The sequence below is a fragment of the Spermophilus citellus genome, assembly GCF_964194105.1.
Source record: "Spermophilus citellus genome assembly, chromosome: 1".
Lineage (NCBI taxonomy): Eukaryota > Metazoa > Chordata > Mammalia > Rodentia > Sciuridae > Spermophilus > Spermophilus citellus.
Window position 1 is genome coordinate 117891532 of NC_138182.1, and position 27828 is coordinate 117919359.

The window sequence follows — 27828 nt, forward strand, 5'->3', positions numbered from 1 at the left end:
TAAGCATAATCTGCTCTAGTGCCATCCATTTCCCTGAAAATTCTATGATTTTGTCATTTTTTATTGCTGCATAGTACTCCATTGTGTATAGATGCCACATTTTTTTTATCCATTCATCTACTGAGGGGCATCTGGGTTGGTTCCACAGTCTAGCAATTGTGAATTGTGCTGCTATGAACATCGATGTGGCAGTATCCCTGTAGCATGCTCTTTTAAGGTCTTCTGGGAATAGTCCAAGAAGGGCAATAGCAGGGTCAAATGGTGGTTCCATTCCCATCTTTCCCAGGAATCTCCAAACTGCTTTCCAAATTGGCCGCACCAATTTGCAGTCCCACCAGCAATGTACAAGTGTACCCTTTTCTCCACAACCTCTCCAGCACTTATTGTTGTTTGACTTCATAGTGGCTGCCAATCTTACTGGAGTGAAATGGTATCTTAGGGTGGTTTTGATTTGCATTTCTCTGACTGCTAGAGATGGTGAGCATTTTTTCATGTACTTATTGATTGATTGTATATCCTCCTCTGAGAAGTGTCTGTTCAGGTCCTTGGCCCATTTGTTGATTGGGTTATTTGTTGTCTTATTGTCTAATTTTTTGAGTTCTTTGTATACTCTGGATATTAGGGCTCTATCTGAAGTGTGAGGAGTAAAGATTTGTTCCCAGGATGTAGGCTCCCTGTTTACCTCTCTTATTGTTTCTCTTGCTGAGAAAAAACTTTTAAGTTTAATTAAGTCCCATTTGTTGATTCTTGTTGTTAACTCTTGTGCTATGGGTGTCCTATTAAGGAATTTGGAGCCCGACCCCACAATTTGTAGATCGGATCCAACTTTGTCTTCTATCAGATGCAGAGTCTCTGGTTTGATATCAAGTTCCTTGATCCATTTTGAGTTGACTTTTGTGCATGGCGAGAGAAAGGGGTTCAGTTTCATTTTGTTGCATATGGATTTCCAGTTTTCCCAACACCATTTGTTGAAGATGCTATCCTTCCTCCATTGCATGCTTTTAGCCCCTTTATCAAATATAAGATAGTTGTAACTTTGTGGATCAGTCTCTGTGTCCTCTATTCTAAACCATTGGTCCACCCGCCTGTTTTGGTACCAGTACCATGCTGTTTTTGTCACTATTGCTTTGTAATATAGTTTGAAATCTGGTATCGCTATACCGCCTGATTCACACTTCCTGTTTAGAATTGCTTTTGCTATTCTGGGTCTTTTATTTTTCCATATGAATTTCATGATTGCTTTGTCAATTTCTACTAGATATGCCGTTGGGATTTTGATTGGCATTGCATTAAACCTATAGAGAACTTTTGGTAATATCGCCATTTTGATGATGTTAGTTCTGCCTATCCATGAACAGGGTATGTTTTTCCATCTTCTAATATCTTCATCAACTTCTCTCTTTAGGGTTCTGTAGTTTTCATTATATAAATCTTTCACCTCTTTTGTTAGGTTAATTCCCAAGTATTTTATTTTTTTTGAGGATATCTTGAATGGAGTGTTTTTCCTCATTTCCGTTTCCGAAGATTTGTCGCTGATATACAGAAATGCCTTTGATTTATGCGTGTTGATTTTATATCCTGCCACTTTGCTGAATTCATTTATTAGTTTTAGTAGTTTCTTTGTAGACTCTTTTGGGTCTTCTAGGTATAGAATCATGTCATCTGCAAATAGTGATAATTTAAGTTCTTCTTTTCTAATTTTTATGCCTTTAATTTCTTTCGTCTGTCTAATTGCTCTGGCCAGTGTTTCGAGAACTATATTGAATAGAAGTGGAGATAGAGGGCATCCCTGTCTTGTTCCGGATTTTAGAGGGAATGCCTTCAACTTGTGTCCATTCAGAATGATGCTGGCCTGAGGCTTAGCATAGATAGCTTTTACAATGTCAAGGTAGGTTCCTGTTATCCCTAATTTTTCTAATGTTTTGAACATAAAGGGATGCTGTACTTTGTCAAATGCTTTCTCTGCATCTATCGAGATGATCATATGGTTCTTATCTTTAAGTCTATTGATGTGGTGAATAACATTTATTGATTTCCGTATGTTGAACCATCCTTGCATCCCAGGGATGAATCCTACTTGGTCATGGTGCACAATTTTTTTGATGTGTTTTTGTATTCGATTCGCCAGAATTTTATTGAGGATTTTTGCATCTAGGTTCATTAGAGATATTGGTCTGTAGTTTTCTTTCTTTGAGGTGTCTTTGTCTGGTTTCGGAATCAGGGTGATGTTGGCCTCATAGAATGAATTTGGAAGAGCTCCCTCTTTTTCTATTTCCTGAAATAACTTGAAAAGTATTGGTATTAATTCTTCTTTAAAGGTTTTGTAAAACTCCGCTGTATACCCATCCGGTCCTGGGCTTTTCTTGGTTGGTAGTCTTTTGATGGCTTCTTCAATTTCATCCATTGATATTGGTCTGTTCAAATTGTGTGTATCCTCCTGACTCAGTCTGGGCAAATCATATGACTTAAGAAATTTATCGATGTCTTCACTATCTTCTATTTTGTTGGAATATAGGTTTTCAAAATAATTTCTAATTGTCTTCTGTATTTCTGTAGGATCTGTTGTAATATTGCCTTTTTCATCCCGTATGTTAGTAATTTGAGTTCTCTCTCTTCTTCTCTTCGTTAGCATGGCTAAAGGTCTGTCGATCTTATTTATTTTTTCGGAGAACCAACTTTTAGTTTTGTTAATTTTTTCAATAGTTTCTTTTGTTTCAATTTCATTGATTTCCGCTCTAATTTTAATTATTTCTAGCCTTCTACTACATTTGCTGTTGTTTTGCTCTTCCTTTTCTAGGGCTTTAAGGTGAAGTGTGAGCTCATTTATTTGTTGGTTTTTTCTTTTTTTGAGGAATGACCACCAGGCGATGAATTTTCCTCTTAAAACTGCTTTCATTGTGTCCCATAGATTCCGATATGTTGTGTCTGTATTTTCATTTATCTCTAAGAATTTTTTAATTTCCTCCTTTATGTCTTCTGTAACCCATTGATCATTCAGTAACATATTGTTCATTTTCCATGTGATGTAGGATTTTTCCTTCCTTCTTTTATCATTGATTTCCAGTTTCATTCCATTATGATCAGATAAAATGCATGGTATTATCTCCACCCCTTTATATTTACTGAGGGTTGCCCTATGGCATAATATATGGTCTATTTTTGAGAAGGATCCATGTGCTGCTGAGAAAAAAGTATATCCATTTGATGATGGTTGATATATTCTATATATGTCAGTTAAGTCTAGGTTGTTGATTGTGATATTGAGTTCTATAGTTTCTTTATTCAATTTTTGTTTGGAGGATCTGTCCAACGGTGAAAGAGGTGTGTTGAAGTCACCCATAATTATTGTGTTGTGGTCTATTTGATTCTTGAACTTGAGGAGAGTTTGTTTTATGAATGTCGCAGCACCATTGTTTGGTGCATAAATATTGATAATTGTTATGTCTTGTTGGTGAATGGTTCCTTTTAACAGTATATAATGACCTTCTTTATCCCTTTTGATTAACTTAGTCTTGAAGTCGATTTTATTCGATATGAGGATGGCCACTCCTGCTTGCTTACGAGAACTGTGTGCGTGGTATATTTTTTCCCATCCTTTCACCTTCAGCCTGTGTATGTCTCTTCCAATCAGATGTGTCTCCTGGAGGCAGCATATTGTTGGATTTGTTTTTTTAATCCATGATACCAGCCTATGTCGCTTTATTGGAGAGTTTAGGCCGTTAACATTCAGAGTTACTATTGATATATGGTTTGAACTTCCATCCATGTTTGAATGTTTATCCTTTTTTTTTTTTTAATATTTAGTTTGTTTCTCCGTGATTATCTTTCCCCTCGCCCTCTGTCTTTACTGAGGCACTTCCCACTGATGGTTTTGGTTATTGTTTTTCATCTCTTCCTCGTGTAGTGTTTTGCTCAAAATGCTTTGCAATGCAGGTTTTCTGGCTGCAAATTCTTTTAGCTTTTGTTTATCATGAAAGATTTTTATTTCGTTGTCGTATCTGAAGCTTAATTTTGCTGGATACAGAATTCTTGGTTGGCATCCATTGTCTTTCAGTGTTTGAAATACGTTGTTCCAGGATCTTCTCGCTTTCAGCGTCTGTGATGAAAAATCCGTTGTCAACCTTATTGGTTTACCCCTAAATGTAATCTGTCTCTTTTCTCTTGTAGCTTTTAATATTTTCTCCTTGTTCTGTATATTGGATAGCTTCATAACAATGTGTCTTGGCGTTGGTCTACTATGATTTTGTGTGCTCGGTGTCCTGTATGCATCTACAATTTGTATATCTGTTTCCTTTTTTATTTCTGGAAAGTTTTCTGTAATTATCTCATTCAGCAGGTTATTCATTCCCTTGGCATGAATCTCTGTGCCTTCCTCTATCCCGATGACTCGTAAGTTTGGTTTTTTTAAGTTATCCAAAATCTCTTGGATGTTTTTCTCGTGATTTTTAACCAGCCTATCTGAGTTGGCTAGACTCTTTTCAAGTTGATATATTTTGTCTTCATTATCTGACGTTCTGGCTTCTACTTGCTCCACTCTGTTAGTGATACTCTCGATTGAGTTTTTAATTTGGTTTATCGTTTCCTTCATTTCTAGAATTATTGTTTGAGTATTTTTTATAATCTCTATCTCCTTATAAAGATGCTTAACTTCTTCTTTTAGCTGTTTATGTAACTCATTCTCAATGTGTTCTTTCGCTGCTTGAATTTGCTGTCTCGTATCCTCTTTGAGGTTCCATTCCATCTGTCTAAGGTGTTCCTTGAGGTCTTTATATGACCATTTTTCTGATGACTCTAGGTCCTCCTGAATATTTAGGCTGTCCTGCATTGCTTGTACTCCTCTTCTTCCTTGCTTCTTGAAGCTGCTCATGTTGCTTCTTGTTCTGGTTGACTGCTGGGTTACTGTTATTTTCCTATAAATTTATTAGATGCTAGGGAGGAAAGGTATTAGAAGGGAAGGGAAGAAGTCACTAAGGAGAATGAGAGTAGGCAGGTAGAATTCAAGGAAGGGGGGATAAGAAAAATGAAAAGACAAAAGAAGAAAGAAATAGGAACTAAAAAAGAACAAAAATTTAAAAAAATATTAATAATAATTAAAAAAAATTAAAATTGAGATTAGAAGAGAAAGAAGGAGAAAAAAAAGAGAAAAGAAAGAAAAAACAAGATTGAAAAATGAAGATGAAAGAAAAACCCCAATCAGTCAAAAAAAAAAAAAACAATAAAAAAGACTAATAAATGCCGTCTTAGAGTTTGATTAACTTCTCTTCCACTAGGTGGCGCTGTGCCCCCCAGGTCAAGTCTTTCCCGTCAGTACGCGGGAACCAATCACTGTGCAGCAGCTCCTCCCAGACTGGGCGAGTCTCCAATCCTGAGTGCCTAGGGCCTCCTCTTGTGTCCAAACACTTCCACTTTTCCTCTAGCCAGGCTCCTCTCACCACAATACTGGCTACAGGCCAGGTCTGCTGCTCCCGGGAGCCCTGTTTTCATGAACGACTGGGCTCACTCCTCCAGATTGCCATTCCCTCAGACCCTAAGCTTGTAGAGCTTGGTGCTGAGAATCCTCAGCGAATTTTGCTTGCCCTCCTGTAGCCACACCCCCGTAGCTGGTGCAAGAGACCTCAACAGCTAGCCCTGGAGGGAGCGGCAGTCCCGCAGCACCTCTGACTCCCTTGGGCTGGCTGTAGCACTCTCGGGAGAGCTGGGAGGGGCTCTTAAGGTTTCCCTGATGCGTGGAGAGGGAGAACCAGGAGACCACACACCTGGTGCAGCAGGCTTCAATGAATTTATCTCCTCCGCCGCAGTCCTGCCACGCCAGCCCTCTGCCACAGTGGTGTCCTCAGCAAACGGCTGCAGTTCGCCTCCCCCTGCCGGGCGACCAACGCCTCGGGCGGGTCCCCACTGTCTCCCAAGCCCCGCCTGGACCCTGCAGCCACTACCCACGAAGGCCCGGCAGGCATCCACCTCCGGGGAATGAGAAGCGCTGACCAGCCGCCTCAGCCGGATAGCTTAATGCTGAGTCGCAGCTGTCTGTCTTAGCTTTTCAGACGCGGTGGTGCGGGGCACGGAACAGGAGGGGCTTACTCACTTCCCGCCGCCATCTTTCTCCTCTCGCTATTTCGGGATGATGGCGGGGTGCTGGCTCACTCTCTCCGGTGTGTCTCTGCCTCGAGCTCCCACGCCTCTCTCCGCCGCGGTTTCTACAGCCGGCGCTGCCCTGTTCGCTCTTTCCGCCCCCGGCGTTCCCGGCTTCTAGCCGCACCGCGGCCCGGTCCGTGTCTTTATGGCTCGCGGCGCCCGGGGCCGGGGAGGCGACGGCCTGACTCCGGCAAGTATCACAGTCCCCAGGCCCTGAGTCCCGGCGGCCACACACCGACACTTCTAATAGACCTACCAGATCCCTGCAGGACCCCTCTTCATGGAATTCTGCTAGAAGTTCCTCAGTGTGAAGACTGCCGCTGTTCCAAAGGGTCTTTTTGATCCCGTTAGTGCGGAGACATCAGTGTCGCTGCTTCCTCCTCGGCGGTCATGTCCTCAAATCCAATATTGTTTTTATTAAAAGCACTAAAATTTGCCTCAGCATGGTGGCACACACCTGTAATCCTGTGACTGTGAGCCAAGAGGATCACAAGTTCAAGGCCAGCCTCAGCAACTTAGTGTGACCCTTGAGGGCTGGGGATGTGGCTCAAGCGGTAGCGCGCTCGCCTGGCATGCGTGCGGCCCGGGTTCGATCCTCAGCACCACATACCAACAAAGATGTTGTGTCCGCCGAGAACTTTTTCTTTGGGGTCTCTGTGACGGCTCCTCTGACCTCAAGGGTCCACAGAAAGAGAGCTAAACTCTTAATTCTTGATTCAGTTTTTTTCTTTCTCTCCATTTGTACCTCTATCTCTGTCCCCCCAAAAAGAGATTGAATTTTATCAATTTATCAAAATCAAGAATTTTCAGACACTTGTGCAATTACCAAGAAAAAGTTAATTGCCTTATATAGTCAGTTCTACATTATCTTCTCATTATGATTCTCTCAAGGGAAAAATCATGGAAAAACAATGAAAATATTGAAAACAGGAACAGGATTGGAGGGGACTTTCAAATGGTTTATACTTATGACAACCTAAAAGATCATTGGGGCTGATTTAAAATTTGTGCTTATACCAGAACTTCACAGACTCTACAAATGTTAGGATACGGTTTGACGTTTCTCCACCACCAAAGCCTGGAGTTCAAGCAAAATGCCCACAGATAAGAAAGAAAGGACCTCAGAAGTGTTTTAAAGAATGAGTCAAGGTTAAAGAGAACAAGATGCACTCTTCAGACTGGTGGGAGTGGGTGTGGGTGCGGGAAGGTGCAAATGTTTCCCAAGTCACTTGGGAATAAGGTGATTTTAATATTTAAAAAAATAATGTTTTAATGTCCAATACTTTTGGACATTATAAATTAAGAGTTTATTTTTTTTTTAAAGAGAGAGTGAGAGAGAGGGGCACAGAGAGAGAGAGAGAGAGAGAGAGAGAGAGAGAGAGAGAGAGAGAGAGAATTTTAATATTTATTTATTTTTTCTTAGTTCTTGGCGGACACAACATCTTTGTTTGTATGTGGTGCTGAGGATCGAACCCGGGCCGCACGCACGCCAGGCGAGCGTGCTACCACTTGAGCCACATCCCCAGCCCATAAATTAAGAGTTTATAATGTGGGGCCCTGAGTTCAATCTTCAGCACCACATAAAAATAAATAAATAAAATAAAGGTATTGTGTCCAACAATAATTCCTTCAACACAAGAAGAAAAAGATAACCCAATTCTCAATTGGACAAATGGGTAAATGGCTTAAATGGTGTTTCAACACACAAGATAAACAACACACAAGATAAACACAAGATAAACATTAAGGAAATGCAGACCAGAACCACAGTGAGGTACTTGGTCCATGCGTTCTAGGATATATATGTATGGAAAATGAACACTGGTGAAGATGTGGATCAATGGAAATAATCCCCCATCCATCATCCCTGGAGGGAATTAAAAATGATGTGGCCACTGCACAGAACAGTGTGCAGTTCACTCAAAATGCTCATCCTAGAATCAGCCTATCACCCAGCATTTCTATTCCTGGGTGTATACACAAAAAAATTTGAAAACTGGTTCCCAAACAGATTATTGTTTGGACACCAATGTCCGCTGAAGCATTAGTTACAAAAGTCAATAGGTAGAAACAATTTGGGATGTTAAAAAGTTTGGAAATAATCTGGGTATGGTGGTGCATGACTAATCCTAGTGACTCCAGAAGTTTAGGCAGGAGGTTGCACGTTCCAGGTCAGTCTGGTTTACTTACCAAGACCTTGCTCAAAAGACAAAAAGTCTGGGAATGTAGCTCAGTGATAGAATGACCTTCAGCTCAGACCCCTGTGTTGCAAGATAATAATAATAATAATAATAATAATAATGATAATAATAATAATTACTATTATTATTATTATTAATATTGGAAACAGTGGTGGTAATGGTTTAAATGTTATAGTAAGAAATAACATTAAATGTTCACTTAAAAAGGTTACAATCACAGATTTAATAAAAATTACAAAAAATTGAAGTAATATCAGTACCCTCTCCATTAAGGTTCTGGGTAAAATCATATGGACCTGTTAATATTGAATACAGTGGGAGAGCAGACGCAGAAGCTGGGCTGAAGCACGCTGTGTTGTCATAAAGGAGGTTCCAAGCCCAGCGCTGTGCTCCCTGAATTTCTCTGTTCCTTGACTGGACCACTGACCCCACCAGGCTCCATCTCCTTGGCCTTGTAAAATCCCTAACACCCACTATGATGACTGACCTTGTCAACTTGAGTGCCACCAGCTGTGCAGATACTTGGTCAACTGTCATTCTAGGTGTTTCCATGAGGGTGTTTTGGTTAAGGTTGTCAATTAAATGAGTAGAGTGAGCAAAACACACTGGCCTCCCTACTGTGAGTGAGCCTCCCCGACAGCAAAAGCCTGGGTAGACTGACCCTGCTCTGGAGTGGAAAGAGAGTCCTCCCCACTGAGAGGGGCGGGTGTGCCAGCACTGGTCTCCTCCTGTAGCTTGTGTCTACCATCTGAAGCATGCTATTGCAAGAGCTTAGCTCCAGAGGGCCTGGGCAGCATTTCCCCATGACCTTGTTGCCAACAAGACCTCTCTCTTAGGCTGGCTCTGCTCCCTGACCAGTTTTATTCAGCAGATAGTCCAGATTTCAGACACCCTTAATTCCTGGGGTCTTCTCTGCAGCTGAAGTGTCACTTTCTCAGCTTCATGCATCACCCTTACAGGCACTTTATGCAAGAAGCCCCTCCCTGACACAAAGTGCTTGGCCTCCCAGGCCTTCCTTGGAAATCTCTGGAGAAGCCTCTGTGACCCTGTAGCTCCACCATCCCACATTCCTGCCAAGCCAACATGATGTGGATGATGCCCAAGTATGCTGTCAGCTCCAGGAGGAGCTGGTCACTCTTAGACCACGGCTGCAGTGGCATGGGTGTCTAAATGGCAAGGATGGTTAAGGGAATACTGGGGAAACAATTCTCTAAGTACCTTGATGTAAGCAGGGATCCCCAGTCTGTTGCTAAGGCAATTTCTTTCAAACTAGTGTAGAGGATTACACCCTTGAGCCTGAGAGGATTCCTGAGATGCCTCAAGGCACCTTTCCTATTGTCACTGTGCTCAATATGAATCTTCCATTAAATAGCTGTAATCTCTTCAGCAACCAAACTTCCCTTGGTCCCAGTTTTGCATGTATTTATTTCACAGCCAAATTGCATGTTTTTCAAATTTTTTCTTTTTTTGCTTCCAGTTCTCACAGTAAACTAGACTAAGTTTAAGCAATATCCATGCCACTGCCTGAATGCTGTGCTGCCTCTTTCTCTGGCCAGACATGGTGGTGCACACCTGTAATTCCAATGGCTCAGGATTGTGAGTTCAAAGCCAGCCTCAGCAACTCAGCAAGGCCCTAAGCAACTGAGACCCTGACTCTAAATAAAATACAGAAAGGGCTTGAGATATGGCTCAGTGGTTAAGTGCCTTGGGATTCAATCCCTGTACAAAATAAAACAAAAACAAAAACATTTTCTCCATCAGGTTAATGACTCCATCACCTTTAAATTCACCTACAAAAATTTCAGGACATGTACATAATATAGACAAATTTGTTTGCCAGAATGTGACATTAATGACCTTGTGTTAGGCAACTTTTTATCATATGACCAAAATACATGACAAAAACAAATTAGAGGAGCAAAGATTTATGTTGGTTCATGGTTTTAGAGTTCTCAGTCCATAGTATTCCAGTTGCCCAGAATCAGTGTTCTGCAATGGTATCCAGAGCATCTGCTTCTGTAGGTAACAAAGGATAAGAAGGTAGTTAAGCAAATTGTCTATTTCAGTCTTTTGCACTATTCATCAAGAATAGGTGTGATCATTGACAGGTCTTATTGAGTGGCTGGGGCTAGCCTTGAATCTGAGATCCTCCTGCCTCAGTCTCCCTAGTCACTGAGTTTAGAGGTGTGCACCAGTAGTGCCCAGCTTTGGTACTTGCTGAACATCTACTTTCCTTCTAAAAGTGTATTATTTTCTTCCATTCTCAGTCACACCTACAGGATCAGACCCACCTACCAGGCACCACTCCGCTCCCAAAGAAACCCTCTGAATACATAGTCTTTAATGAGCTTCCTTGATAGACAACATCTCATCCTGATTGGCTCTATTTGTTACCTTGGAATTGGGCTCGTCCTCTGTGGTGACATCAAAAGTACAACTGGAAGTGTGCAAGTGGTTTACTCTAAACTAAATTTAACCAACTAGTAAACAAGTAATAATCAATGAACGGAAAAAAATAATTTTATTGGTTAAGGTCATAGCAAAGTGGGATAAGTGAAAAGATGCCACATGGCTTAGAAACAACTTAATGTTACTAAGAGTTCACCTCCTTGAAATGCTAGTCATATAAAATTTCATAATTCTCCAAAACAGACTTCATAGCAATCAAGAGAAACTGCCTTGCCAAACACCGCAGGAAAGGCAAGTGTCTCATAATTGTCAAAGTCCCCTGAACAGTAGACTGTTGGCTTGTCCAATACAGACATGGCCACAGAACATTTTGCTCAGGGACAGGCCCTTTATACCAAGGGTGTCTGTGGTAAAGGGATTCCTGTGCCTTTGTTGTGATGCTGGTGTAGACAAAGCCAAGGCATTACCATCTCCAGCGGGTAAAGCAACAGGCTGCGGAGGTTTGTAGCCTAGAAACCAAGTGAATATCCACAGAGCCCAGGTGGAGGAGGGCCACCCCATCCAGGACAGTGTGAATACATTGTGCTGTGTGCAATGGTGGCAGCATTAAAGTTCGCTTCTACATTGTATCCCTGTGTTAAGTGACATGTGATCCTACATAAAGGATTTCCAAATTTTAATACTCAAAATAGTATAGCATGAGCAGAGGGGTCCAAGACATGGACCAAGAGAAAAAAAAAATGCCCAGTGGGCTGACATTTACATTCAGACTTGATTAAAGGCATTACAGGAAGCGAAACAAATTGCAACATATTTAAAACATCGGTCAAGGTCAACTGTATGTAATAGGGAGAATGCACTGAACTCCTGCCGTTCCATGGACAAAATTTTCTGCAGCAATAATGGGAGAAACATTTTCTCTAATTCTTTCCTCTAATAGCATTCTTGAGTCTAGGGTCTCAAATTACATTTGAAGTCACCCAAAAGAAAGGAGCAAATCTCAGTGCTGCTGCCTACGCTCGTGGGAAGAAAGCTAAATAAGAATTTTCAATGAATGGAAATAAAACTATATATACATATATATTTATACCCATACATGTATATGCTTGTGCTTTTTTGGAATCCACTTTTTACAGTCTCTTTAAAAACATTTCACCTTTTCACTAGCTGTGAACATGTCAGACTCAAGTGTCAAGTAAGGCCATCCCACCAGCTGCGACATCCTCCCACCTGGTTCTGCTCCCCGACATGCTCCACAATCACCCTCCTAGGAGACCCTGGACCATGGCTCAGGTGTTCACAGCACTGCAGGGGTGGGTGCTTCCCTTGGGAGAAGTTTCATTCCTCCACTAATCTGAAAAAACTCAGGGGGAAGAAATACTCTCTTCTCCTAGACACCAGCATCCCACTGAACAACGTACCTCTAAAGGATGGGCTGGGAGGAAGCCATGTCCCAAAGGGTAGCTGTCCAGATGAGGCCCATCCCAGGAGACTCCTCAGCCCCAGGGCCTCCAGCTGCTCCCACCCCTCAGGCTGTCCTCTAGGAGGAGCTGATGCCAGGACTGAAATTCCCTGTACCATGCAGGACACAGGGCAGCCCTGGGAACCTTGTGACAGGCCCAGGAAGACAGGACAGTGACTGAGGACACAAGACCCTGTCATTTTCAAAGGGAAGCTCAACCTAAGTCACTGTGCCTCTGCCTGGGAAAATACAGGAAGAGTGGGACAAGATTTTAGAAGTGAATTTCCAGGTCCTCGTTCTCTGCTTCCCTCTTATGGAAATGTTCACACACACTACTCAAATGTTTTAAAATGCACCACACATTACTCAATGAAGAGAAAAACATGAGCGCTAAAATACTGAGTCCATGTGAATGCAGCAGGAGCCACAGATGATCCTGAGAACTTGAGTAAGGTGTGAGCAACTGGAGGGAATTTGGGGTTGTGCAGAGGGGAGTGAGGGGAGGGGGTGTGGGGATGGGAAGGACGGTGGAATGAGATGGACATTACTACCTTACATGATTGTACTACCAGTGTGACTCTGCACCATGTTCAGCCACTGGAAGAAGCTTTACTCCCTTCGTGTACAATGTGTCAAAATGCATCCTACTCTCATGTATAACCAAATAGAACAAATAAAAAATACATAAATTTCCAGGCACAGTGGCCCATGCCTGTAATCCCATTGGCTTGGGAGGCTGAGGCAAGAGGATTGGGTGTTCAAAGTCAGCCTCAGAAAAAGCAAAGCACTAAGCAACTCAAATACAAATAAGGCTGGGGATGTGGCTCCATGGTCAAGTGCCCAGAGTTCAATCCCCAGTACACATAAATAAGTAAGTTTTTTCACATTAGCCATGGCCAGGACCTGAGATTATAATTTTAACACATCCAAAGAAGCATTATAAAAATGACCAGGCATTCCGATGGAATCCAGTAGCAGCCACTTCATTTTTCCTATCATCCCCTCTTTTATGATGTTTTGGTATTAGGATCTAGAATCCAAACATAAGCATTTCCATCGTCAACACATGCACACCTGAACCCATAGTGATGCCCGTCACTATAGGAGCCACTTGGGGACCTCCAGGAATCAGCAAGTTCTCTCCACTGTCCCAGGGGTCCTGGAGCCTTTAACCTTGTCTCTCCAGCCTCTCCTGATCAGCTCACATAGAAACAGCATTCTTCCCCGACTGGCTTTGCAGGACAACAGATGCCAGGGAGTCCCATTTTGTAGTCAGCACTGAGTTGGCGCTGTTGGATGTCCTGAATAGTCTATTCTGCTCGCTTTTCATAGTAATGGACTGAGATCCTCAACCCTGCAGATCCTGTGCCAATCCCAGCAGGTGTCTCTAGCCCCATGAGTACTGGAATAATGTGGAGGGCTCTCCTGTGTTTGGTGTGTACTGTGCCCCCGAGTTCAATCCTCAGTATCCCCCCTCCCCTCAGAAAAGCCATATACGTGGTTTTACATATATCTGCTCACCTCCACGTCTGCTCAGATTCCTAGAATGAAGAAGTGCTGATGAGGGTGGAGGTCTGAATCGAGTTCTTTCACTGTGATCACTGGGTACTCTTCACTCCCTATCAGCGAATCTTCAAGCATACCTAGGATTAGGCAGCAGACGCCTGTCTATGGTGAAGGGCTTTTACCTAGTGTGGGTGACCTGTCAGGGACCATGTCCTTGACGCTCAGCAGGGATGGAATCTGGCATTAGCTCTCAGGAGCTGTTATGTACATGTTATTTTAATTAATGAATGATGCAGTGCTGGGAATTGAACCCAGGGACCCATACATGCCAGGCACACACTCTACCACTGAACCAGATCCCCAGTTCATACATATTTCTTTGAAAGTTCCTTGTTTTAGATTTTTTTTTCTGATCATACAATAAATATGTGATCTTTGAAGAAAATCTGGAAAACCAAACAGGATAATATTTTTTTTGTGTGTGTGTGATATAAACTTTCTTTTTCCATCAAAAATTGTAAATGTTTTCAAAGATAAAAGGCTTACTCTAGATGAGTACTGCAATGGAATCACTTTATGTGGTGAATTATGACCATATTCAAGGAGGAGCAAGACAACATTCTCAAAGGCAAAATGAGGTTTAGCAAAGTTGCTTAGAAATGATGACCCAATCTTTTGGCTATAAAAGGAAAAATAACAGTGCTACCATCAGTCCAAGGTGTGCAAGCAGTGACTGGGCAAATGTCACACACACACACACACACACACACACACACACACACAGCAGCCTTTGTGCCAGGTTGTGGTCCTGACAGTCTCTTGTGACAGTTCTTGTTATCAGACATAAGTGCATGGGATTCCATCTTTCATAGCCTCCTGACTTTATTTATTTTTGCAGGGGTTGAGACAAGTGACTCCATCTTAAGCAGACAGCATTCCTACCTCCGCCTTTGATGATCTTTCTGTAAGATCCTTGTCATTCAGCCCTGTTGTCTCTGGTTATGGTTGTCTCCCAGTGCCAGGATGGACCTGCCCAGTGGTTGGTCTGGTCCTGTTTCAGAGACTCAGTGTCTAGATCCAAGCCACACCTGCACAGCAAGGGACCTGGAAGGAGTAGCTCTCAGGTTGCTTTCCTGGAGACCAAGGTTGCATTCAATCTTATCTCTCTGATTGACACTAGTGAGAAACTGAAGGAACCTGGCTAGCATTATGCTGTTAGCAGCTGAACTTCTGCAGAAGTTTGGTAGAAAATAGGTATAAAGTTTTTAAAGAAAAAATATAGAATAAAAACAAAAGGAGGATAACAGTTCAGTTAGTGCAGTTGTTCTGATTCAAGGCAACCTACATGAACAGAAAGAACCCAGGGGACAAAGTGAGACTTGTGTAGCTACATTAGAGGGGATGAGAAAATTTTCAGATCCAGGCAAATCTATACATATGTACTATAAATTTGAAAACAATGAGTAGTGCCACTAACCACAATGGGTGTTGTAGTTTATCTTTGGAAATAATTTTCTCTATACCATCAAGCCAGTATACACAAAATATTCAGAGAAAAACCCAATTTGTTTGCAAAATTAGTTTTATCAAGTTTTACCAGATCATTTGCATAGAAACTTGGAGAATATTTGCATATCAGATTGGTCTTGAAAAAACTATTTATAGACTAAAGAGCTATATACCATGACAGATTTTAGACTTGTCCTCAGTATCTATAAATAATTTAAATGACATCCCATTGAAAATTTTGGTAAAACATTCTTTTCAATATCACCTTGTTACAAAGAAGAGATTCTCTTGTAACTGCATTGCCAAAAAATAAATAAATAAATAAATAAATAAGAATACTTTTGCATTTTATTTTTTAATTTTGGAGCTTCAAGTATGGTGGAAAAGTAAATGTTTCCACTTTTGTTCACAATCATAGCTGCTGTGCTGGATGCTATAATAAAATGCCCAACGCAAGCTAACTTTATAGGAAAAAAAGGTTTGTTCAGGTCAGTTTCTCAAGTCCAGAGGCAAGGCGCTGGCATTGCTGAGTTCTGGTCAGGGCTCTTGGCTGCAGAACATCACAGTGACTGGTGATGGTGGGACCACATGTGGAGTGAGCTTAGCTCACAGACAGAAAGTGAGACAGGGTGGAGCCCCGCTCAGCCTTAATACCAACCTCTCAGGAGAACTCATGCAGGCATCAGAGTCACACCTGACTCCCTTCTGAGGACAGCACCCCAGGGACCTGTGGCCACCCATGGGAACCATCTCTTACAAATCCCAGCAACACCCACACTGCTGCACTGGAGAGCAAGCCTCATCAGCACGTGAGCTTTTGGGGATGCACTTGAACATACCTAAGCCATTACTCTCTGTCCTTCGCCCTGTAAGTCTCATGTCTGTATCACAATTTCAAAAGTACAAGTCCAACATCTCCAGTGAGAATGAACGAATACTGCTTCAGGTGTGAGCCCCTTTAAAAAATCATCCCACACTTTCAAAGTACAGGGCACAGGACAAACGGTCCTATTGCAAAGGGAGAAGCAGAGCAGCAGAGGGGAGGAATCAGCTCCATGCAAGACAAAACCCAGCAGGGAGGAATTCAACCCAAACTCTCCATGTCCAGCCTCCTGTGCACACTGTGGGGTTCACCCTCCCAAGGCCTGGGCATCTCCGTCCCTGTGGCTTTCCTGGTCCTTGGCTGCTAGCAAGGCTGCATGCTAATGCCAGTGGCTTTCCTACCCTACCAAATCCAGTTGGTGGGGAGTTGATTTCCTGGGGACTTCACTGCACCTCCACACCCACAGCTCCAGCAGGAACTTCCCATCAGGGGCTCCCTGCAGCAAACTTTCAATGTAAGTCAAGTAGCAGCTGCCCTAAGGGCTCTGCACTCTGCACCTGCAGGCTCCGTGCTGTGAGTGCCCAGGTGTGCCCCTCGCACAGCATGCACCTGATCTGCTTAGGAGACCTGCAGCTGTGTGGGACCACCGAGCAGTGCACTGAGATCAGGGCCCCCAGTGCAGAGGTGACTCCGAGTAAGGAGCCTGTGGAAGGTGCCCCTGGGCTGTGACAGGAGGGGTGAGGTGGCATCAGACTTCCGAGGCTCCCTGAAGGCCAGTTCCTCCTTGTCTTGCCACGTGGCATAGAGCTCTTAGCTGCACTGATCTCTTGGGCAAGTGGTTTCTCTACCGCAAGCTTTCCTTTTCCTTGCCCCTGGTCAGGCCATGAATTTTCCAGAGGACTCTGCTCTGCTTTCCTTTGTTCCTGCATCTCACAGTAAACACAATGAATGGTGCCCAGGCTGTGGCCAGAATGCTTTCCTGCTCTGACCTCTCCTTTGATGTCTGTCTCAGGCCATGGGCACAATGCAGGCCGATTCTCTGCCATGCTGAAACCAGGGGGTCTTTGGCTCAGTTTCCAGCAGAGCCCTCACTCCCATCACAATCTGCTCTCCTCCCCTCCTCCAAACTCTAAGGTCTTTCACCTGGTCTGCTCATCTTCTGAGCCCTCCCCAGGGCCACCTATAACCATCTGCTTGGAACACACCAGGGTTTTTCTAGCCTGTTTCTCCAGACTCTTGTAACCTCTGCCTGGTCCCTAATCCAAAGCTGCCTCCTGCCCTCAGGCAGTTTTCATGATAACCCTACTCCTTGGCACTAGTGTTCTGTACTTAACACCTTTCCACTAAGTCACAAAGACTTTCATCATCTCCTTACACGCACGCTCACCTTACAGCCCCCCAACACCTCTCTCCTACTTACTGCTTCCCTGCTGCTTTACCTTCTTTTTATATCCCCACTAAGAAAAATTCTGAATTGGTTGTTCTTTTTTGACAAGTCATATTTTCATGCTGTTAAAAATAGTTTCATCATGAAAAGCACATCTTTATTCTACAATTTGTATAGAAAACTATACCAATTAGAAAGCTTGGCACTCCAATATTTACTAAAAACCTAGAAAATTAGCAAAACTTAAAGGGTTTGCCTTATGATAATAATCTAAAAATATATACTGCGTGAACTCTAGAATCATATGCTTCCTCATATAAATTTCTAATGTGGAAAAGAACACGTGACAATAAATATGAATATATTTGAGCTTACAAATTTCAAAAAGTTGAGAAAGAATAAACTTCAACCTCATGATAGTTAAAAGTTCAGTATTTTAACTCCAGAAAAACTGATTTATATTATTTCTATTATTATAACTTTAACACTACAAATCACACAATTTATAGACACCTAATTTATTGTTAAGAAAACAGTGAGCCTAAACAAAACTAGCCGTCAGGTGTCTGGTTGTTGACTCATTCATCCCCCTCCATATCCTCTTCCCTTTGCCATGACACAAACAGTTCTGCTCTTCCACTATCCGTTTTTAAGTCACCTCAGACCAAAGCAATAGTCACAGAAAACTGTGATCATGTGAGCCAAAGGAAATCTTTCCATCCATAAGTTCAGTTTTTCATGTTTTGACACAACAATCGAAAGCTGAGTAACATACGAAGAGAACTGGAACACCAAATATCTTTATAAGATTTATTATGTTCATAGGTTTTTATCTGTGTGAATCTTTCTTTCAAAGGAACTGGGGAAAACTTAAGCTTTGGCACATTTCTCACATTCTCAGGTGATTTCTCCATTGCGAGTATTCTCATGCATAGGAAGGGAAATGAAACAACACACATTCTGGGGGTTTATTTCCCCAGATGAGTGACTGAAATGTTCTGAAGGCAACAGAAAACACTCAGAGAGAGAAACACACCACACTCAACAACTTTTCTAGGAGTCCTCTCATGTCATTGAAGGTGACTAAGAATATTAGATGATTTCTCAAGTTTTTGACATTCAATAGATTTTCCTCCAATACAACTACTTCCAATACAACACAAAAATGAAGTGCTTTTCACATTTTTTTTTAATTAATAGGGATTCTTGTTGGACACAGTTGGCATACACCAGTAATCCCAGTGGCTCAGGAGGCCAAGACAGGAAGATCGCGAGTTCAAAGCCATACTCAGCAAAAACAAGACAACTAGCAACTCAGTGAGATCTGCTCTCTAAATAAAATACAAAATTGGACTGGGGATATGGCTCAGTGGTTGCGTGCCCCTGAGTTCAATCCCGGGGACCCTCACCACCAAAAAACAAAATAGGGATTCCATCCAGTATAAGTTGCTTGATGTTTTAAAATGTGACTGTAACAATGAAGGCATTCCCACATTCACAGGACTTCTCTTCAGTATGAGTTGTTCCATCTCTGTGAAGATTAGCAGACACAGTGAAGGCATTCCCACATTGCTTACATTAAAAGGGCTTCTCTGCAGCATGTTTTTTTATGTTTTAGAATGTAACTGTAACATGTGAAGGCTTTCCCACATTGCTTACATTCATAGGACTTCTCTCCATGATGAGACCTTTCATGTCTGTAAAGACCAGAAGAAGTAGTGAAGGCTTTCCCACATTGCTTACATTCAAAGGGCCTCTCTCCAGTATGAATTCTTTCATGTCTGTTTAGTTCATCAGACACAGGGAAGGCTTTCCCACATTGTTTACATTCATAGGGCCTCTCTCCAGTATGAATTTGTTTATGTCTCTGAAGGGAAGTAGAAAAAATGAAGGATTTCCCACATTGTTCACATACATAAGGTCTCTTGCCAGTATGAGTTTGTTCATGTGAGTGAAGGTGAGTGGACCTAAAGAAGGCTTTCCCACATTGTTTACATTCATAGGGTTTCTCTCCAGTATGAGTTCGTTTATGTATTCGAAAGGAAAATGAATGAGTGAAGGCTTTCCCACATTGTTTACATTCATAGGGCTTCTCTCCAGTATGAATTCGTTTATGTATTTGAACATAATAGGAACTACTGAAAGATTTTCCACATTCTGCACATTCACAGGGATTCTTTCCCATATGGCACTGTTCATGTGAGCGAAGTAATCTGGCTGTAGCAAAGGCCGTCCCACATTGCTTACATCTATAAGGCTTCTCTCCAGTATGTAATCGTTCATGTATGTGAAGGTAAGCACAAGTAGTGAAGGCTTTCCCACATTGTTCACATTGATAGGGCTTCTCTCCAGTATGAGTTCGTTTATGTATGTGAAGATTACTGGAACTAGTGAAGGCTTTCCCACACTGCCTACATTTGTAAGGCTTCTCCCCAGTATGACATCGTTCATGTACATGAAGGTGATGTGAACTACCAAAGGCTTTCCCACATTGTTTACATTCATAGGGCTTCTCTCCAGTATGAATTCTTTTATGTCTCTGAAGATAAGCAAAACACTTGAAGGCTTTCCCACATTGTTCACATTGATAGGGCTTCTTTCCACTATGGGTTTGTTCATGTGTGTGAAGAACAGAGGACCTAATGAAGGTTTTCCCACATTGTTTACATTCATAGGGCCTCTCCCCAGTATGAGTTCTTTTATGCACTTGAAGGTAATAGGATGTGGTGCAGGTTTTACCACATTGTTTACATTCATATGGGTTCTTTCCTGTATGGATTGGTTGATGTGAGTGAAGCTGACTGGATGAAGCAAAGCCTTCTCCACATTGTTCACATCTATAAGGCTTCTCTCCAGTATGTATTCGTTCATGTACATGAAGATAACTAGAAGTGGTGAAAGCTTTCCCACAGTGTTCACATTTATAGGGCTTTTCTCCACTATGAGTTCTTTCATGTTTTTGAAGGGTATTGTAACAAGTGAAGGCTTTCCCACATTGTTTACATCCAAAATGTTTCTCCCCAGTATGCGATCGTTTATGTATTTGAAGGTAAGAAGAACTAGTGAAGGATTTCCCACATTGTTTACATCCATAAGGTTTCTTTCCAGTATGAGTAATTTCATGTTTTCGAAGGTAACTGGAACAAGTGAAGGCTTTCCCACATTGCTCACATGTGTAATGTTTCTCCCGAGTATGAATTCGCATGTGTTTTTGAAGGTAATTTGACTTACTGAAGACTTTTCCACATTGTTTACATTCATGGGGCTTCTCTCCAGTATGAGTCCATTCATGTGAATGAAGCTGACTATATGTAGCAAAGCCTGTCCCACGTTGTTTATTTCTATAAGGCTTCTCTCCAGTATGAGATTGTTCATGTTGGCGAAGATAAGAAGTAGTAGTGAAGGTTCTCCCACATTGTTCACACTGATAGGGCCTCTCTCCAGCATGAGTTTGTTTATGTATTTGAAGGGAAGAGGAACGAGTGAAGGCTTTTCCACATTGTTTACATCTGTAAGGCATCTCTCCAGTATGAGTTCGTATGTGTATCTGAAGATATTTTGAACTAGTGAAGGCTTTCCCACATTCCTTACATCCATAGGACATCTCTGCATTATGAGATCGTCCATATTTTTTAACACACTTGGAACAATTGAACTCTTTTCCACATGTCAGACATTCATAAGGTTCATTTATAGTGTGTGATGTCAGTTGTCTTTGAACACTTGTGAGAGAAATTAAAAATGTTCTTTTTTGTTTACATTCATATGGCTTTCCTTCACACTCTTCTTTCTCATATGGATTGCTTGCAGAATGAGGTATGATGTGCCTATTAAGGAAAAAATTATAAATGAAGACTTGTCCACACATATTGCTTCCACATGGACTCACTCTAGTAGGAAATGCATGGTTAAGACTAAGATTTGCAATATCACTAAAGGTTTTTCCACACTGAGTACATTTGTACATTTTTCCAGAACCATATGACTTCTGTAAAAAATTACCAGGAATTTTATGGTTGGCTCATTAATACTTTTATAGTCATTAGTCAATCTTGCACCTACAGTATTACTAATGTCAGGTAAAGTACTGGTTTCCTGTCATGTCTAAACTGTTTGAAAGTCAAAGTAGCAATTTCTTTGCAACACTGTTTCTCCAGGGCTACTACTAAAACACTGGTATCATAAAAGCAGCTTGTTTGTTTCAATTATTTTGAAAACACTAAATGTTTATTATATTAAAGTTCATATTTTTAGTTAAAAAAGAATAAATATAGGGGCTGGGGTTGTAGCTCAGCAGAACAGCACTTGCCTAGCATGTGTGAGGCACTGGGTTGGATTCTCAGCACCACATACAAATAAATAAAGGTCCATCAACAACTTTAAAAAAAAAAAACATAGTTCATATAATCCTTGTTTTCTTTGCTTGTTTGTAAAATAATAAGACATGCTACTATTTCCTCAAGGTACTCTGCTTCTTCTTGTGAGTACAAATTACCTTAGATCTCTCCAGGAATTTGTGTTGTGATCATCAATGTTCTGGCTCTCCCATCTGACTCCTAAAATGTAGACCCAGAACAATCATTATAAATCATATTAACTTCACAATAAATTATAGGATTTTTTTAATGTACACAACTATGATGCACCAATTTTTAAAAGTTGTGAAAAAAGGGGAATTTATGCTGCAGAGTGAAATGACATTAACCTAAATTTATTCCCAAAAGTACTCCCTCCCTTTCCATGTTCCAAATTCATAAATAATAAGAACTCCCATTTGCTGGGCCTGGTGACATATGCCTGTAATCCTAGCAGCTTGGGATGCTAAGGTAAGAGGATCACAAGTTCAAAGCCAACCTGAGTAACTTAGTGATTCCCTGTTTCTAAATAAAATATAAAAAGGGGGAGTCAGGCACCATAGTGCACACCTATAACTCCAGTGACTTGGGAGGCTGAGGCAGGATGATCAAGAGTTCAAAGCCAGCCTCAGCAACTCAGCAAAACACTGTTTCTAAATAAAATACAAAAACGGGCTGGGGATGTTGCCCAGTGGTTGAGTACCCATGAGTTCAAACCCCAGTACAAAAACAAACAAACAAACAAACAAACAAACAAAAAAAAAACAAAAAAAAAAAAAACGCCCCCACTCAGTGTTTGATTATGTAATGAAAAGTCATCCTTACCTATAGAAGCCAGGTTACTAAGGACTTCCTGCATCACATCTCTGTGGAGATTCTTCTGGGAAGGATCCAGCAAAGCCCACTCCTCCTGGGTGAAGTTCACAGCCACATCCTCAAAGGCCACTGAGGTCTAAAATGTCCCAAAAAAGTATAGGGTATACCAGGAGAGATTGACAGCATGAAAGTTCTACTCTCTACTTGTGAGATGTTCTCATGATTCTGTGATCTCCAAATATTTATTCCATGATTTTGTCATCAAAACCCGTACTCTCGGTCTGCACTCACTTCCCCAAGCACAGTCATTCCAATGTAAGACCTGAACTATCCTGAAATGCATCAGCAGAGCAAAAACACCCTTCTTGTTACAGATAATAGAGTACACGAAGTAAGTCATGCTCCCTGGTCACACCTAACATCTGTGTAGGGTACATGTCTAATATATGGGATAATAAAGCCCTTACCTCCTCATATACAGGAGAGCTAATGAGTCCTCCTTACAGTACCTACCCTCAGAAATACCTGCTGACAAAGTTGGAACTTTGCTGGTAGGGGGAGCTAAGGATTTGGGAGCAGTAACATTGAGTCACAAGGGCTGAGTGTATTGGGAAACAACATGGTTTTTACTGAACCTCTGCCTTCCTTTAGAAAGCCTATTATTTTCTTCCACTTTTACCTTAGAATAAACAGCTTCTTAATTTCTTCTGATAATGTCAAAGAAGAACGGGGTAAGCAGAAAGATGCGAGTCTCTTAGGAATAATTCAGTGTCACCAAAGGTCACCTCTTCCATATGATAGCCTTACAAAATTTTTCAAAACTCCAAAATAGACTTTATAGTGGTCAAGAAAGTACTTTTCCAAGCCTAATAGGAATAAGAAATATGCAACAATTGTTACCGTTGTCTGAATAGCAGACTGCTGGCTTGTCTAACACATAGTCATGTGGCACATAGCAGATTTTTGTTCAAGGACATTTGTGGTCACATAGGCCACACATACAGGGTTGTCTGTAGTAAAGGGACTCCTTGTGTATGAGCAGTGATGCTGGTATAATAAACCTAATGCACTGTCAACTGCAGGATTTGGTAAAGCAACATGCTGGGGAGGTTTGTGGTCCAGGTACCACTGATACCACAGTGTGCAAGAAGCACACTGAACTGAGCAGTAACATTGAGTCACAAGGGCTGTGCAAGAAGCTGTGCCATCCAGGATCATGTGAATACAGAATGATGTTTGTGCAATGGGGAGACAAGCTAAATGTGCTCCTCCAGAATGTATCCCTGTATTTAAATGACACATGACTATACATAAAGGACTTTCCAAATATGATACTCCAAACAGCACAATATTAGCAGACAGATAAAGAAAGAACCAAGAGAGAAGAAAGTTTTCTGTGGACTGGCCTTTATAGGGAATGCTGATTAAAGATATAACAGGTATTTAGAGGGGAAAAAAATCACCAGCAATATAATATGGGCCAAGACAAACTGGTATCTAATTGCAAACATGCACTGTGTTCCTCTCTATTACTTAGAGGATGATGGAATAGAGATTCTGATGTTAAAGACAAAACCAAAACTCTTTAAGAAATGGAATAGAAGGTGAAAGTCACCTATGGAAAAAGGACTACCTCAAAGTGAAGAGGAAAGCCCAGGAGAAGGCCAAGCAGATGAGCACTGGCATCCACTGCAGGCCCAGCACCGCTCAGTCAGGATGCGAGCAGTAGGGAGAGCAGGACAGCTGCCCCTGAGCAGTATTGCCTCTTACAGAAATTGACCATGACCTGTGGCTCAGGGTTTTTTTTGACTTTGCATACAAATTAATAACATTTTACCTCTTGAAGCACTGCCAGTATATCACAGGGAAGATCTGTCTGTCTGTCCCTTTCTTTCCCTCCCCGCCCTAAAACACACACACACACACACACACACACACACACTCACTGCATGGGGAGAAGAAAGGTGGCATTTTTCCAGTGTGTTCACAGAACTCCATCCTTCCTGAGCTCATGAAGAATGGTCCTGGGAGGCCTGAGTGTCTGGAACACCAGCCTCGGCACAGTCAAGAGAATGCCCCCGCACAAGACACTCGACCAACAGCAGAATACCTCCATCACAACAGCACCGCTGAGGGAACTGAAGGTCACACCTCAGTTAACAAGTCCCCAAGGTACAACAGACTGAATAACACTGAGGAGGTGGACAGACATCCAGAAACACACTGCATGGAGATGAGGTATGAAGAAACAGGAAACCTGAACAGTTCTGGAGACAGTGAATTTGAAAAATACAAAGGACACTAGGCACAGTGACACACACCTGCAATCTCAGCAGCTCGGGAGGCTGAGACAGGGGGATCATGAATTCAAAGCTAGCCTCAGCAATGGCGAGGCACTAAGCAACTCAGGGAGACCCTGTCTCTAAATAAAATACAAAATAGGGCTGGGATGTGGCTCAGTGGTTGAGTGCTGAGTTTAATCCCTAGTGCCCCCCCGAACCCCCCAAGAAAAAAAAACCACAAAGGATCACTGGGCACAGTGATGCATGTCTATAATTCCAGCGGCACGGGAAGCTGAGGCTGAGGCAGGAGGACTCCGAGTTCAAAGCCAGCCTCGGCAATGGTGAGGCAGTAAGGAACTCAGTGAGACCCTATTTCTAAATAAAAAACAAATAGGGCTGGGGATGTGTTTCTCTGTGGTTGAGTGCCCCTCCTAGCCCAAAAAAGGGCAATAAAACATAGTTGGTTTTCTTAAAAGGATAAACAATATTGATAAACCTGCAGCCAAACTATACAACCGAGAGGGCTGGGGATATATTCCAGTTGGTACAGTGCTTGCCTTTTATGCACAAGGCCCTGGGTTCTACCGGCAGCACAAACCACCGCCCCCCACCAAAAAAAAAAAAAAAAAAAAAAAAAAAAATCCAAAAACAGTAGAGAGATAAGATTCAAATGAACAAAATTAGAGATGAAAAAACTAATATCGCCATAGACACTACTGAAACACAGAGAGTCATCAGAAACTATTTTGAAAATTTATACCAAATCAGCTGAAATATCTTGAAAATATTAAAATATTCCTAGAGATGTCTGATGTACCCAATATGAATAAATATCAATAAATGATAAATATCAACTAATGAATTTGAAACAGCTATTAAAAAAGCTTTCAACAAAGAAAAACCCAAGACTCCATGGATTCTCAGCCGAGTTTCAACAGAAGTTTAAAGAACTAATAAGAATCCTCCTGAAATTATTCCATGAAATAAAAATGGAGAAAACACTGCAAATTCATGCTATGAAGTCAGTATCACCTTGATAACAAAATCAAAGTATTAGCAAACGGCATACAAAAACGCATGATCAAGTGGGTTTCATCCCAGAGATACAAATTTGGCTCAACATACAGAAATCAATAAATAGAATAAACAGAGTTCAGGTCAAGAATCACACCATTACCTCATAGGTGCAAAAAAAGCATTTGATAAAGTCCAGCCCACACTGATGTTTAAAACACTGGAGAAACTAAGGATAGAAGGAACTTACATCTACACTGCAAAGACTATATGGACAAACCCAAGGCCAATATCAAACTGAGCAAAGAAAGGCTGAAAGCATTTCCTCAAAGATCACGGTACCTCACAAAACATACAACTTTAAAATTAATAAACATTACAAAGTGAAAATTTTGTCTTTTGTGGACACCATCAACAGAGTGAAATAGCACCCCAAGGAACTGTAGAAAATACCCGTGAATCATGAATCTGGAGAAGTGTTAATACCTGGAAAGAATGAAGAAAAAACAGCTGACAAGCTCAACCCATCTTCATGACATCAACAGCACACGCATGTACTTGGAAAAGAATGAAACATCCTAAAAAGCCACAGGGATCTACACACCCTGAGGCTACACTGAAGGATGAAAGGCTGTCTCTATGACAACAAAAACAAGTCAAGGAAGCCTGCTCTCCCTACTTCTGACAACACAGCAGAGAGGGTTACTCCCAGGGAAGCCAGGAAGAACACCAAGGTATTCCAGACCTCAGGGCCAGCTCACACAGCCCCAGACACTGAGCAAAATCAAGGACTTCACCAAGCAGATACAGGTGGGAACAGGCTCAGGCTCAGACCCACTCACCCCGAGACAGCAGCCACAGACACCAAGATGGGAGGAGACAGCAGCCTCTGCACCCTTCACCACCTCTCTCCCCATCAACAGTGACCACCTGACACGGTGCCCATTTGACTGGTGTTTCTGGCTTCCTACTCCCTAGAGTCTCTACTGCAAATGGATAGGGACATTTGATTTTTTTTTTTTTTTTAATTTCCCAAGGCAACACCTACCAGAAAGCCTGCTATGCAGAGGGAGATCAGTACCTGAGAAGTCACAGGGCTCTGACACACACCAATACAAAGACCTCACAGAAACCTCCTCACAGGGACATGACCACTCAACTTTCACAGGCTGAAGTGATCAACCCCCTCTCCTGGGTCATAGAGGTGACTCCTGCACCCCAAGCCATTCCCAAATTTGGAGTAACCCAAATGAATTCACAATGTAGGGCCACAAAAAATCCTGCACAGCAAACTTTATAGCAGCAGTATTCTTGATTTTCAAAGCCTGGAAACAACGAACAGGAAGATGTATTTCCAAGGTCAGCAGTAAAAAAATCTGAGACAAAACCAATAAAAATCAATTAAATATCAAAAATCCACTTCACACATGAAATATTGAAAGCAATTAAAAGTTCATTTACAATGGCACTCCAAGAATAAATACAGAAGAATAAATTACAATAATAATAATAAATGATACATAAAACTTATTTTCTAAACTGCAACACTTGTTGGAAAAACCTCAACATCCAAATAAAAGAGAAGCCATTCCATGCTCATGGAATTTTTCCTAAAGTCTTAAACTATGTCCAATGAATAAAATGATCCAACAGAAAAGATTTTTATAAAGTATATTTTACCTTATTTGGTTCTGAATAAATAAATTTCACATTTAAGGAAAACCTAAGCCTCAAATTAAGTGAACAAAGAAACACAAAGGGCTGGTACTGAGGGAACACAGATGTGTCAGGCTCGAGGGGCAGGTAAGGTCCCTGCCAGCTGGACATCTCCCACCTGGTCCTGCTCACTGAAACACTCCATGATCACCCTCCCAGGAGACCTGACCATGACTCCAGGCTACGAGGCCTTCAGGTTTGCATAGCACTGCACTG

The 27828-nt window shown here is 41.7% G+C and overlaps 2 protein-coding genes across 2 annotated transcripts in view; one reads left to right on the plus strand and one right to left on the minus strand.

Annotated features, from left to right (window-relative positions):
* LOC308655607 (uncharacterized protein) overlaps window positions 1-27828 on the plus strand; it is an 801622-nt gene that overhangs the window by 141135 nt on the left and 632659 nt on the right. The window lies entirely within an intron of this gene.
* Window positions 17931-27828, minus strand: part of LOC308655630 (uncharacterized protein) — an 84041-nt gene continuing 74143 nt past the window's right edge. Inside the window, exons 3-5 of the mRNA XM_081305705.1 lie at window positions 22610-22736; window positions 21925-21985; window positions 17931-21256 (exon numbers count right to left, since the gene is read on the minus strand). Coding sequence (XP_081161831.1) covers window positions 19003-21256; window positions 21925-21985; window positions 22610-22736 — 2442 coding nt within the window. The 3' untranslated portion in view covers window positions 17931-19002. The remainder of the gene's footprint in view (window positions 21257-21924; window positions 21986-22609; window positions 22737-27828) is intronic.